The sequence below is a fragment of the Cheilinus undulatus genome, linkage group 12 (assembly GCF_018320785.1).
Source record: "Cheilinus undulatus linkage group 12, ASM1832078v1, whole genome shotgun sequence".
Taxonomy (NCBI): domain Eukaryota; kingdom Metazoa; phylum Chordata; class Actinopteri; order Labriformes; family Labridae; genus Cheilinus; species Cheilinus undulatus.
In genome coordinates, this window is record NC_054876.1 from 40,161,862 (window position 1) to 40,176,877 (window position 15,016).

Here is a 15,016-nt window from a genome sequence, read left to right on the forward strand (position 1 = left end):
ATAAAACCACTCCCTTTTAGGCTCTTGTCAGAAGGAACAGCATGATAGTGGTGGCCTTAGACTTTTGCACAGTGCTTCATGTCAGAAATGACATGTATAACATCACCTTGCAGCAACATTGCAACATAACATTACTGTAATTCAGATAATTGCCGCTAATGTTACAGCTAACCTCAGCTTTGTAATGTTTGCTCTTCATTTCATCTTTAACGCTTAGTTTTTAAGTTCTTCTGTAATATGGCATTAGTGTTTACTGCAGTAAGATGTTGTTGGTAACCCTTACTGAACCGCACTGGGCAGATTTTTGATTAAATGTCTGAGTGAGCCCCGGAGGCGGGTCTTAGCGATAGGTCAGTTCCTGAAAAGTGAAATCAATTGGGATGCTAATTTTGGTATGCAAAAATAAGCATTTAACAAGTTAGTCAACCACTTGGAGCAACTTTTAGGACAAGTAAATAGGGAGTCTTAAAATCCCACAGTGGTGGCTTTTAAATCAGAGGTAACCAACCCCTTTAGAACATTCTTCTGTCCCATCTATTTCACTCTAAATAGGAGAATCATTTACAAAACTAACATCATGCTGTGTTAAAGTCAACTTGAAACTGGCAATTATAAAAATATATTGTTTGAAAATCAAATGAGAATTTTTACAGACTTCAAAGATCTGACTTTTTGCAAACAGTGGAGTCGCCCCCTGCCGACTGATTGAGAGAACGCAGGTTTAAGGCACTTCTGTACTGGCTTTGCTTTTTAAGACCGAGACTACATCCACTTCTTATATTCAGCCCGCTTTGAGAGACATTTATTTCCTGCAACATTCTGAGCAGTGTTGACTTTTCAGGTGTCTGTAGTGATGTTGCAACTTTACATTGCGAGTTTAGTATTAAACTGGAGTTAAAAATGAAGAAGTAAAGAGTTAACTCATGTTCAGTCGGTGCAGCAGCCTGCAGAACGTTTTTCAGGCGCAAATGAAAAAAACGATTAAAAGAAGTGTTTGTACATGTGGAATGCTTTCTATGAAGGCATTTTTTCTACTTTAAACCCTGTGTTGGAGTAAAATTTCAAGGCTGATGTGATGGAGTATTGTACAGTCCACTAGAGTGTTTCTTTGCTTTTTTTGTCTTCACAATAAAGCACATGTAGACATCACTTTTTTTATATAACAGTATCATGCTTTCAGAGGACAAAAAGAATTAAAATAAAATGGAAACTGCACCAATTTGTGTCCCTGTTGAAATATTCCCACCCCTTCCCAAGAGCAGCTGATAGAGAGGTCTGATACTTTACTGTGTTTTATTTATTTTGTCTTTTTTTGGTCCCCGGTCCCTCTTCAGTTTTTACGGATGTCAGCATAGACCACAGGCTCCATCTTATGGAAGGAGTTTTTGCTGCCTGAGTGATCCAACTGGGCGTATATCACCGGGCCCTGAAACAGAACGAGGAATGACAAGGAAGAAGTCAGAACAAGATATAAACTTTTAGATGCAAGATACAAAGAAAGAGAAGATCCTTTGTCTATACAAAAGAGCTTTGTTCTATTGTAGTTATTTTAGTTCAGACCACAAGTTTACAGGACGCTCAGCAACATTCGTAAAGCCTACCACTTCACTAAAGTGATTTGTTTTTTAAGTTACTACACACAGAATCTCTCTGCACATTCACTTACATGCATGCGCCAGTGTGCACACACAGATAGGATAGTGCTTTCTTCTGTCTGTCTCCTCACAGTTTTGGCAGTTCACCTTTCTCCTTGACAAGAATTTCTTGTTTCCTTATCATCATGATCATTTTTAACATTAAGCTGTATGATTTCTACATAAAGATGATTTATTGCTGATTCCCTTTAAAAAGGAGGCTCAGGCTTGTTTTTCATCAACACTGCACCACTGGAGTATGACAGCCCAACTTCACTGAACATACAGCCACAAAAATGCTTTGCTAGATCAGTCTTGTTTAAACTCAAATATCTGCTGAAAACAATATTTGTGCATTTAGAAAGGATTCAGACCCTTCTTACTTTTTCAGTTTTATGTTGCAGTCTGATGCTACAGTCAAAAAGGTTATTTTTATCCTCAGTCTACACTAAGCTCCAATTATAACAAAGTGAAAACAGATTTTTTTGTAATTTATTAAAAATAAAAAACTGAAATACCACGTTGATATAAGCATTCAGACCCTTTGCAACAAAACTTACAATTTAGCTCAGGTTCCTCCTATTTCTCTTAAACTTTGCTGAGATGTTTCTACACCTTAATTGGAGTCCACCTGTGGTAACTTAAATTGATTGGATATGATCTGGAAATGAGAAGCTTGCTCGGAATTTGCAAAAAACTTCATGTGAAATCCAAGCGGGCTTTCATGTCTTTTGGAAAGGTTTCTAATTTCTTCCATTTGAGAATAATGGATGCCGCAGCACTTTTGGGGATCTTTGGTGCAGCTGCATTTTGTAGCCTTCCCCAGATCTGTGGCTTGCAACAATCCTGTCTCTGAGCTCTGCAGGCAGCTCCTCTGACCTCATGGCTTGGTTTTTGTTCTGATATGCATTGTCAGCTGTGAGAACTTCCATAGAGAGGTGTGTGCCTTTCCAAATCATGTCCTATCAATTTAATTTACCACAGATGGACTTCAGTCAAGGTGTAGAAACATCTCAGCAAAGATCAAGAGAAATGGTAGAAACCTGAGCTAAAATATTAAGTGTGGGATTTTTCAGTTTTTCATAAATGTGAAAAAAATCAACTGTAGCATCAGGATGAAACATAACAAAAAAGAAAAAATGAAGGGGTCTGAACACTTTCTGAATGTACTGTATGTAGTAACTCCAGCCCTGAATTCTTCATGTAGCAAGTACATTATGTGTGTTCTTCTTATGTGCACAGCTGATGGACGGTGAAATGAGTATTCATCAGTTTAAGTTTCCATGTGACAAGTTTATCTACAAATTATGTATGCAGTCATTTCCAAAATTCAAGGCATTGTCTTATCTTAGGAAACATTCTGCTTTAAACTTTTGTTGGTGTTCATAACCTTTCAAACCAAGATTTCTATTTCACATTTATCTACTTGCAACATCCTAAAACAAGCTATACAGCTCAGTTTGCACAGCTGCAACTGTCTCCTGGGAGCCTCTAAATGGTCCCATTGGGTGGTGAACCTTTGGTCTGAACTGAGCGTTTAGGTTTTCCTGTAGCAGAGTAATTCAACTCTAAGGACAGGCGTTTCAAAACAGCATTTGATAAAAACACAATGGGCTGGCTGTTACCAGTTTGCCAATGTAAACTGTATCTTTCCACAACAAATAAACCAAAAACAAATACACAAAAGGAAGAGTTTCTTCTGGAGTTTGACTTGAATAGAAATGTCATAGAAGAAGCAAAATTAAAGTTTCATGCACCGCTGGTAATGTAATAAATTAGAATTAAAATGATTAGTTGATTAATCAGTTAGTCAAACTACCGAAGATTAATGCAAGCTAATTTCATACTCATTTTATTCTACTAATGAAAACTCTGTTACTCTTTACACTGAAGATAATTGATTATTTATGCTTTCCTGAACCGGTCTTTCCACAACATTATCATGCATTCACTCATAACAAACCCAACAGTTCTACTGCACCTTGACTGGCCTGTGATTTTTACATTTATCTGACCAAATGACAAAAGTTTACAGTTTGATTCATAGGCATAAAAGACCTTAACCACTGTTGACTAAGCTAGTTAGATGTCCTTGTTATAATATTTAAAAATGAGGCAAAGGTTATCAATCAGAGCAGCACAGCTTTAATAACTATTGGAATTTAGTGCCTTTTGTGCTAAATCAATATAAACTCAGTGTTTTCGACTAAATTTCTTTTATAAAATGTATTGTTTTATAATCACTGTAAAAGCCCACACATACATTGTACCTAAAGATGAACAGAACACAAATTAAAATAAGATAAGATGTTTTTAATATAAAGAATTTTAATGTTTCAAATGCTAAAATATATCAATGTTTGGATTCTGAAAAATAGCAGGGCTTTCCATATGCACAAGCAGTCAGCCAAACAGCAGACTACTCACTCAATTACAGCCAGCTACTAAAAAAATTTACTAACAAGTTTCAATGTTCATTTCCTGTGCATTTTAAATGTATTAAAACGATCTAGCAAAATAAAATTATGTTTTAAAAAATGGGTGGAAAACTTAGGAAAAAAAAAATAGTACAATGACTAGGTCCCCGCATTTAAGAGGGTTTGAAAAATGTTAATAGGCCTTTAATTCATAGGGCTAGAAACATTAAAAATACACCTACACATATTGGCTTATACCTTCTTTGGTTGCAGTGACACACCGAGACGAAGAGAAAAATTACTGCTGCAGTCACTGTCAGTGTACAGAGGAAAGCATGCAACATCTTTTTCTCTGGCCTCTAGTGGCACAACACAAGAACATTTATTACAGTGTAGAATATCAAAAAAATATGATAATTTATACTAGGAAACCAACACAAAGGAATCACATAATATCAATGTAAACCATTTAGATTTTTACATTTGTCAAACCATCTTTAGTGCCTGGACCTGGATTATTTATACCATTAGTTTGAGGGGGATCAAAGATCTCTGTTCTGTGGTTGGCAAAATAATATTTGCAAATATGAACTAAAATCATAGTAAGACACTTCTTAAACCATTTATTGGTATAAAAAATAATAATAATAACAAGTTTAGACCTTTGTCCTTTTGGTTTTATTGATGAAATGGTTAAAATTTGTGCTGATTTTTTACATTAATATGTCTTTTTTTGGGTCATGGGTAGCCTTAGCTTTTATTTGGTACAAGTAGGGGGGCCCCAAGGAAAAAATGAAAATCCCTGATTTACTCCATTGTTTTTCAGTCTTAAATTTCCTCCTTTTCCAAGTATTCCTTATCATGAGTGCCAATGGTTTGAGGGATTCTAGAAGCACTGCTTTGGTCTCTTGTAAAAATAGAATAATTTTAGATTAAAAAATATTTCTTTTCTACTTAAACATAAAACTAATCTCTGCATCATGTTTGTTCTTGGTGTTTTAACTCCCTTGTTTTTGACTCTTTGTATGTGTAATTGGTGCCCTATAAATAAAGTTGCTGTAGGGAACGCACTCATTATATATTTTGTATGGCAGTTATATAAGGCGAATATTTGCATAAATATTCACCAGACTGCAGAGAATCAAGAGTTGGATGCTCAGAATTTCCTGGGGGAGGACCCTGAAGACGCCCTCTTGTTATCTGTGCCTCACTTTGTTTAATGAAGCAGTGGGGAGTAGTCAGACTGCAGCCTCAGCATGCAGGCCGACTACTCCTTATGTCTGTGGAAAGCCCTGAAATAGTGAGCAGGGTAAACTTTCCTTCTGCTTACAGACTATAGTATAATTTATGTTTTAAATCAAATACAGTGCTTACATTCTAATTCCTGATACCTGAATACTTTGGTTACATGATGTTGAACTGTACTTCTGATTTGTATAGAGGAATATAAAGAAACCTCAAGATGTATCTTGTGTCTTGTATCAAAATTTCTGTGATTTCTTTGAACCAGTCTGTATTTCATTGAACAGTGAAAAGTCAGGGCAGTTTGAAATTTTAAAAAACTGAGCTAAAGTTTTCCCAGTGAAAAGGTGGCAGCCGATGGATTTTCTGTCCCCCAGCTCCTACCTGTAGTGGACCCGAGGGACTGGTACACCTGGAGCTCTCCAGGCTGGACTCCACCTTCTTTCGTGGCTGCGGAGCTTGAGAGCTCACGCTTTCCAAGGACGTACATCTATTTTAGGGTTACGATTTGCCACGGTGTCGAGCAACCGTTGGTGCACAGTCAAATGGAGACAAACGACAAATAATGGACACAAGACAAAAATAAAACAATGAGAGATGAGCACATGAAACACTGGATGCAAACAAAGGACATGAAAGCTCCCAGTGTTTAGCAGAGATACTGAAGCAGGGAGAGACACTGGGAGGAGACTCGAGGTGCACTGATGGGATTTAAAGGCATAGCAGCTTAGTACTGATGCAGCTTCAAAGTACTTTTTTCTGCTTCCCATAAAACACAAACTGACTCAGTGTTTAAAGTTCATGGCAGAAGAAAAATATTATGGTCCTTCATTATCTAAATGTAATGAGCAAGCTTAGGTTTAAAAGATTAAAGAGTTCTTAAACACAGCAAATCTATTTTACTGCCAGTGATTATTTCTAAAAAGCTCACCTTCTTTCCATCAAGTTGATTTAACTTTAACATATTCATATAAATTGTTTGGTTTTTAAGACAAATTGTTTTCTTCTTTAAACAGTTTGCCACTTTTGATTAGTATCTTGCAAATTTTGTGCTCACTTTAGCTCCAAAACTTGCTCTTTGCCTTAAAATGTCCACAAGTAATTTCAGAGTAAAACAGCTTAAACCAGAGCTGTAAAGAATAGTAATGGACAAAGACAAAGACAATTTATGAAAAATTGAAACTGAGGAATTTCTTTTATTTTAGAAAACTGTACGTTTATTTACATTTATATCGTGTCCTGACTTTTTTGGAAAAGGGGCCGCATTTTAGCTTTAAACTTCCACAATGGAGACATCCTAAACCCAAACTAAACAAATTGTTTTTTGAAATTAATGTAAGTACTTTACATTTTAGATTTATTTTTGGGCCTCTGTGTTTTTATTTACGTAAGATACTTTGTAGTATAATTACTGAAAACTGTGAACTCTGCTTTTATTTTTTATTTTTGTTGTCATGTATTATTTACATGTTTCTAGGTCCCTGCTGATATAAACCTATAGGTCTAAAATAAAGTATTAGGGGAACTAAAGTAAAGTAAAGTGGATAGAGTCAAAAACTAGGGAGGGAGTTAGTGGGGAATAACATGCAGGCAAGGAGCCTTATGTATACAACTGGTGTCATGGTGTAACTGGTGTTGGATTAACTGGTGACACTCAGTTTAACATTGACTATACCCTCTCCTTCAGATTTTAAGAATCTATCATTGTCTTCAGAGACATTAATGCCACTTGGGAAGAGTTTGCTGGGTCACAAAGTACGTTTATGGAGATTAAAAATTAGAAAAGAAAATTTAAGTGACCTTGCAGATGCCTGATTAAAATTCAATAGTAGCAGAGTCATTAATTATGCTTTGTGACCCCTTTGTGATTTGCAATTAAATTCCCTGTTTATGAAGGAATATATAATGAATAAGGTAAATATCTGAGTCAAATATTATGGTTGCACATGAGTTCAAAAGCCACAAAGGATTTTCAGGTCTCAGATTGGGCTGCAGCATACTGAAGTTTGGGAAAGGCGGCATTGGGCTATAAGCTGCATGTTATATAATAGTTTTAATTTGTTTATTTGTTTATTTAATTTGGATCCCCATTAACTGTACCCTGGAGCACAGCTAGTCTCCCTGGGGTCCAGGATAAAAACAAACATATTTACAGGCATATCACATATACATTTAAATTTACAAGAAAGCACCACAGTCTGTGCAAACTCTTATATTTTGGAAAGAGAATTAAAATCATACTTTACATAAATCTAGAAACATAAAATATCCATTGGGCTTTACAATAATTTCTGTCAAAAATAAAATACATGTCAGACACAAAACATTGATACAAAGGTTAGGATTACAGAATCCGTATCCGTATAGGATAAGAAAACTACAAACTTATTACTTATTTGTGTGTTGTCAGCGTTGTGTTGTTTCTAAATAAATAAATAAATGGTAGCAAAGCGCAGCTCCACCAGCCATTTTCCTTAAGTTAATATTAGTAAAATGGAGATACAATCCATATTAAATCAACACTAAAGTTTGATGTTTTTATACAAACGGGACCTCAAGTATTTGTATGGAGTTGTACATAAAAATAAGGTAATCCAGTTTTTTTTTTTTTTTTTAAATCGACATTTAGGTAACTGAAAGTTTTTGATCATACTTCTTATCAGCAGAGAACATAAAATCTAAGGACCTGCATCAGACATGAGCAGGTTTTAACACAGTAAAGCAAACATTTTTGGGTTTTCTGACTGTTGGTAAAAGTAAAAAAAAAAACATCATAAACATATTATTCTCTACATTAAGATGATTTTATGTTCTAAAACAATGATATCTTTATCTATATTACCACAATTTTGTTTAGACATAGAACAAGTAATTGATTAATTGCTGAAAATTAAATGGTTATTGTAGCCCTGTCTTTTAGTATTTTGAAATCTGCATCAGGCTGCTGTAATAATAAAATATTAATCGAGTTATCAGTGCACCCTGAGTAAAGACATTATATTACAGTTAAAGAGTAAGAAAGGCAGTAAACCTGAGCTTTATAATGACATTACTGCATGTCTTAAAACATTAGGTGACCAAACATTGTCAACATTATGCTTCACAGCATTCTTGCTGGTGTACCATGTGTTACATAAAAGCCTGTGATGAAGGAACATGGAGGAAGACAACAGTGGTTAGTTTTGAGTGTTAGACAAGAGATGATGAACAATGACTGGACAACATGCTGACATTAAGCCGATCAGTGGTGTTAATAGACAGTGCTCAGTCCCAATACACCCCCTTTCCTCTAACACGTAACCCCTTTCTTACGTTTTGTGTTTAACATCTAGGGGTACGGGGTTTTAAATTGGAGTTGTTGGAATGGAGGTGAAAGGTGAAATGCTAGGAGTACATGGCGCTTCAAATGGAGAAATCTCCAAGAATCTTCTTGTAAATCAACAGTAAGATGAACTGAAAATCCCAATAACAATCTATCTTTAATGTTGTTTGAATTCTGCGGTCCTGTTATTTCAAACAAGCTTGGTAATGTTGTAGCTAAAAGCCTTCAACAGCTACTGATGATGCATCTGGAACCTGAAGGGTTGTCCCTTTTCCTAGAGGAAGATTTCACCACTACCCCTTAAAACTCGGTGTATAGGGACACTCAGAAATGAGGGGAAAGGGTAAGAGTAAAAGTCAGAAATGGGACTGAGCGTTTCTGTGAAATTAGTCATGTTAATACACAGAGATGGAGGAAATTGACTGGCACCGGTGCAGACAAAAACCCCAAAGACCACTGATACTACAGCTCACAGGCTAAGACCATCCCAGAACCTCACTTATTTCAACATCTCTCATGTTCATGGGTCAAAATCTGGTTATTTCACAAGGATTAGAGGCAGAGACATGGCAGTCTGGCTGCAGCATGCAGGACTTTCACATACAAAGTCACACTGAGCCTACTTTTTTTTCTTCAACAAACATATTAATGATTAGTAATAACACTGAATCATCCAAACAGCCCATAATGCACAGATTTTTTGCCCACACAGGTAAACACATACAGAGTAAACCCTGCTCCCATGCAGAAAGACAAGTTAGCGAGGTGTTACAGTCGAATGATTGAATCACTAAGGGAGTAAAAGTGTTACTGGAAATCAAAACACAGAGCAAAAACATGATGCATTAATCCACCAGAAACTTACCTCACTGGTATCTTCATTTCAACAGGATTATGGGTTTTTGTTGAGAACATTTGTGTGCATGTATCTGATAGATAGTGTTTTGCTCTGATATCTGATGAGAGTGTCCAATTAATCATTTTAATGTTTTATATAAGCGGTGTGGTCCTGATGAGGCTATAAAAGAGGCTACCAAGATGCATAGGAAGAAAGTTTATTCAAATACACTTCTCAAACTTTGTCATATCACGAATAGGGTCGTTGCTACTTTGATACCATGTGTTTTAAAGGATCATTTCTGCATTATTTTAAAGATGTACAAAAATGCCAATGTTTTCTTACAATTAAGACAGTGTAGAGTTTGTATTCATTATTTGATCATAAACAATTTACACAGGACTGGGTGCCTAGGACTTGTTCATCATCATCATCATTATCATCATCATCATCATCATCACAAGGTCTAAGGTAAGTCTATATATGACACATAGAAACTTTTTGATATCAAATGTTTTAAAGTAGGGGTGCATGATATTGGTTTTTGCAAACTTATTTAGCCAGTATGATATACCATATACACCCCATTTTTACTGTAAAGAACTGCAGGTGTCTCCTGTGCAAAGAGGAGTACACACTCTTGTGGTTGTTTTACATTTGGGGCTTCATTCAAAATGTTTTGGGCTCACAGTCGGCCCCCTTGAGTGTCTAACCCTCTAAGCAACTATCTGTACCCGACGGTACAGTTGTTCATTTCCCCAATATTTGAGACTGATAAGGAATTTAGACAGCCGATATGTAAGGCCACTATATCAGCTATAAATATCAGCATAAATTCTGTTATCTGCCACTATACTAATCTATACATTTTAATCTAAAACTCACCAGTATCAAAATCATGTTAGTAGTATGCATCCCTACTTCAGAGCATTAAACCTGGTTCCCAAGTGGGGCTCAGCAAAACCCCTGAAGGGTTGTGGAAAAGTGACCAGAATTTGAAGATGTCTTTTGAAAACAAAGAGAAAAATTTAATGATTCCAAATAATGAAGTTACCAATTTTTAGTTACAGCTTAAAATAAAACCATATTCATAGTGAAACTTGAGCTGAAAAATCCTCAGTAATAATAATAATAATCTGCTATTCTATAAAAATCCACAAAGACATCATCTGTGTTTATTAGATAAAGCATGTCCTGTCAATGCTGCAGTCTGCACTGCTTAAAATAAATAAGCATGTAAAATAATATTATGCTTTACTAGGCTGTTGTTTTATTTCATGTTGTTTTAGTGCCTGTGTTGAGAAAGGCCTATTAGTCAGAGTGCACGCTGTGAACAACATCCTATACTTTGACCACCCCAGGGATAGTGGGGGTCCCCGGCCTCTTGCACTGTTTTTTGGGGGGTTGCAACTGAAAAGTTTATGAATCCCTAATTTAAACAATTGATGGCATCAAAAAGTACTGAAGCTTAAGAAAAAACACACATCTTCAGTTATATTTTTAACCTAAAGAGAGAGAGCACTGAAACATTGGCAGTGTATTTGTTCAATTTAGACAGTTTGCAGGCGGGCGCCTAGGATTTCTATTTTTGCTGACATGGTATCGAAAGGGGTGATAATAATTTGATTTTAACTTCTTTTGCATCATAGTTAAAAAAAAAATTGATTTTGCAAGTATATGATAGGTCTACCCAGGCCTATGAGTCCTCCAAAAGCAAAAGCTAGCAAACTAGTACCACAAGATGGTGAAGAAAGACTGACAGTTTAGTATTTAGCAATAACTATAACTCCTCCTGTGTGTGTGGGACTTATTGACTTATGGTTACCCACAAGAGGATTTACAAATATTGACCAATGTATCAAATGTTTAGAAAGGCCACATGTGGGGCTGAAGGGAAGTTTTTCTTGTGAAAAACCTTTTGAGTTCCATGTGTTCTTTTAGAATACATGCACATGTTTTTGTTGTGTAACTGTGTAAGCTTAATTTATGATGTACAATAACTTAATAAATACCGAGACAGAAATGGATGAAACTCACCCTTCATATTCATGGCGGTTGTGAAGCACCTTCATGACGATGCAGGCAGCTACAGCAACAAGGACGAGCAGAAATAAAGCACCACAAACGGCTCCGACTATAACAGCCGTGTTATTATGAGGAAGAGATTCTGCAGAGATAATAACAACAAAATGATTGGTTTTTAAATATAAAAAGTGCATTTTCTCCTGTATTTAACCCCTTAAAGCCTGAAAACACAAATTATAGCCAGAAATTTCATTTTTTAGGACTAAAATGATAATTCAACTTTCTACTGAAATCCAAAAAAATCAAAAATTTCCATAGAATTTAACATATATATTTTTTGTATCTCATTTGATACATTAGGTGTTTTGGATAACTGATTATCCACTTGAGGGCATTTTTATCATTTATCAGATTGTATTCAGAATTTCTTTTAGTAATGTATTGATCATATTGCTTAGATAGAGGTATCATAAAAGTATGTGTCAAATATGATACAACAGATTTTAAGGGATTAAACATCTAGAGACAAGATTTTCTTCATTTTCACAATTAACGGCATTACTCTTCTTCCATAAAGATCAATCATAAAAAATGAAGAGAAAATTTTGAGCCAAAATTATATAATTTTTAGTGATTTTTTCACTGATTACTTTTTAGGGAGTTTTTAGTGTTGAATAAATAAAATTGGGGGCAAAAAAGATCATTCCTCTCTTACCATAAACTAAGATTCCGACCATAATTTGACAAAATAACTACATATTTTCCATCTTTAGCACCACAAGCATGTGATCTTATCTCTCAGCACAAATTCAGCTTGAAGTTCAACTCATCTTATTACTTGTCACAATGTCAAATGTGAAAATCACTCAAAATCTTGTCACAGAACAGTTTAAAATTGCAAAACAATGTTCCAAGTGGAGGAAATATATCTAGAATTCCCTATCACATCCATATTAAATGTTCATAACTCATGCTGTGGCTTTTCATTGCAATATATGTAAATATTTTGAATAACTTCTCACACACAAACTGTTTTGGTTACAGAGACATCAGTAAAAATTCCAACATCAGCCTTTCTAAAGGTTTTCATCATCTTGTCTCAACATGTTTTATACATTTAGTTGAGTTTCTATAACAGACCATTGAACACTGTGTGTTCAGGAAAAATACTTTAACAAGAGATGAATAAACAATCACGGCGACCTCTTTTCTTTTGGCACTGTGTTGCTTTTAGGATACAAATGTTGGACATGGAACAAGCTCCAACAGTGAGGGTGGGGCCAAACTCAGCAGAGCCAAAAGATAACAAGCCGTCACACGCACATGTGGGCTTGATGGAGCTGAAAACAAGAAAACATGAAAGCACCTGCTGGAACGGCTTTTATAGGTCAGGTATTCAGGCCTCACAGAGCCAGTACACGGTGTGAATATTTAATACATTTAACTCAGCTCATAGAAGAATGTGGATAATATGTTGATGAAACACTTTTACTAAATCAAAGAATAAGGAGGAAGTACTAAGGTTAGGATAAAGTTTGCATAGTTACGTAAAGTAGTGTTTGCTAAATCAAGATAGAGAGTGATGGGAATATCCGCCTTTGGATTAGTAATAAAAACCGGCTTTTCATTTGGTAACAATTTTGTTTTTCAACAAGCCAAACGTAGCACCATTTTGACCATTTTGATTTTTGTATTCTTTGTAATAATCCATAACCATATAATCCCCAAAATACCAACAATTTTCCTTTTCTAACCTTACAAAGACACCGGATTGGCAAGATTTTATGTCAGTCATCAGGCTAATCCAGCTTGCAAAGCTTCAAGCTAAAATGTTTGCATTCAGCCTGGGAAAGAATAGACCAATCAACATCATCTGAGGAGAATGAGGCAGTGGCTATAGGTGGGGTTCAAATTTACTGCAGGCTCAAAAACAATGTAGCTGGTGAAGCGATTAGCTTGGATGTAGCTATAGTGGCACATTTATCAGAACTGGACAACATTTCCTATCAAAAGAAAACCCCAGAGGATTTAGTTTTACTGCAAGCTGGTAAACAAAGGTCACCGATGGAGAGAGTAACTCAAATGTGGCTACAGCAGCAATTTTATCAGCACTTCTTCTTGGTTTAAAAAATGTCTTTGCTCTTCTCCTGACAAGTGTTTTACAAACTAGCTCCACTGATAGTGAACAATGATAACAGCTGCCTGTCAAGCTCACATTATGTAGTTCACTCCCTGGGTCATACCAGTGCTGTGTAGAACTTTTAGGCATGTTTGGAAAAATTAAGACTTAAGAAAGGTGTTTAATGTCAGGTAAGCCTGCCTGAGGGCACCACTGGGCAGAGAGGAGGACTGACACAACTCCGGTCTGTTGATAAAATACCTCCACACCTTTGGAGTGGAATAAGGGCTGGATGTGGCAATCAAGCACGGCCTAGGGTACTGGTAGAGTTGGTGGCATGGTTGCCATGAGCCCATTGTTGTGCTGTTGATGTCCAAAGGTCTTAAAACTGCCAGCAATCTCCAGGTGTATCACCGGGGGTGAAACGGCCCAGACAGAAGCGATGCCATCAAGCTTGGATCTAGCCGCCATCTCTCCTGCCCCAGGTTGTGGCACGTCAGGCCTTGTTATGAATCCTTAGTGCCCTGCATGCCTAAAACTTATGCACAACTGCATTTTTTTGCTCTGACTGGCCTGCAATGATTGTGTCAGACAGAGCATTCATCGAATCATCCTCAGAGGTTTTTTCATAAGGTTTCTAAACGCAACTTTAGGATGTCGCTCAGATGAATGTGAAATACATCCCATGCAATAGATATTTGAAACAGTCTATGTGGCGTGTCAGGTTTTAATGTTATACCACCCCAGCACTAGGTGTGCCTGTGGCTGAGCAATGTGTAGAAAAGATCCCCCCTTTATTCTGCCATGTATCAAATGACAAAATGTAGAAGAAAAAAGGAAAACATCTCTCAATAGGAACTGACTCTTTGATGAATGAAGCCTCACTAGAGGTGAATATATTCTTCTGACAGAAGAATATATAATTACCAACAAACTGTAATGTGTTTCCTCTTTTGATGTGACAAACAAGGAATGCACTGCAATAGCCAACAGAGTATTTTTATCATTGTGTATTCTTTAGATTATTTGGACTGTTATTCATGCTTTCATATTTGGACTTATTCTGATGCAATAAAAAATTCTCTCAGAATGGGTAACTTCCATCATTTCTTCACATTTAGATTGTTTCCAAATAAAGTGAAACTTGAACTGTGCAGACTCTCGGTCTATGTATGCTGCTCCTAACTGCTCTTTTCTGAATACATTTGTTCCTTTTGTGTCTTGTACCTATGTTTGTTGTGTTTAATCCTATCCTTTATTTGCATAGCCATGTTGTTTGTTAAGCTCTGTGAAAGTTAAGTATGTGTACACATAGATGGCCAATAAAAGTTATTTATAGTCCTATCTTTATGTACATAATGGAAAATAACTCCGTCATAACTATTCACCTAGGTCTTACATACAAATGGATGTATCACA

At 36.1% G+C, this 15,016-nt stretch overlaps 1 protein-coding gene across 1 annotated transcript in view; it reads right to left on the reverse strand.

Annotated features, from left to right (window-relative positions):
• Positions 1-1,279: 1,279 nt before the first annotated feature.
• Positions 1,280-15,016, reverse strand: part of mpzl1l (myelin protein zero-like 1 like) — a 36,864-nt gene continuing 23,127 nt past the window's right edge. Inside the window, exons 4-6 of the mRNA XM_041801144.1 lie at positions 11,491-11,620; positions 5,678-5,783; positions 1,280-1,426 (exon numbers count right to left, since the gene is read on the reverse strand). Coding sequence (XP_041657078.1) covers positions 1,331-1,426; positions 5,678-5,783; positions 11,491-11,620 — 332 coding nt within the window. The 3' untranslated portion in view covers positions 1,280-1,330. The remainder of the gene's footprint in view (positions 1,427-5,677; positions 5,784-11,490; positions 11,621-15,016) is intronic.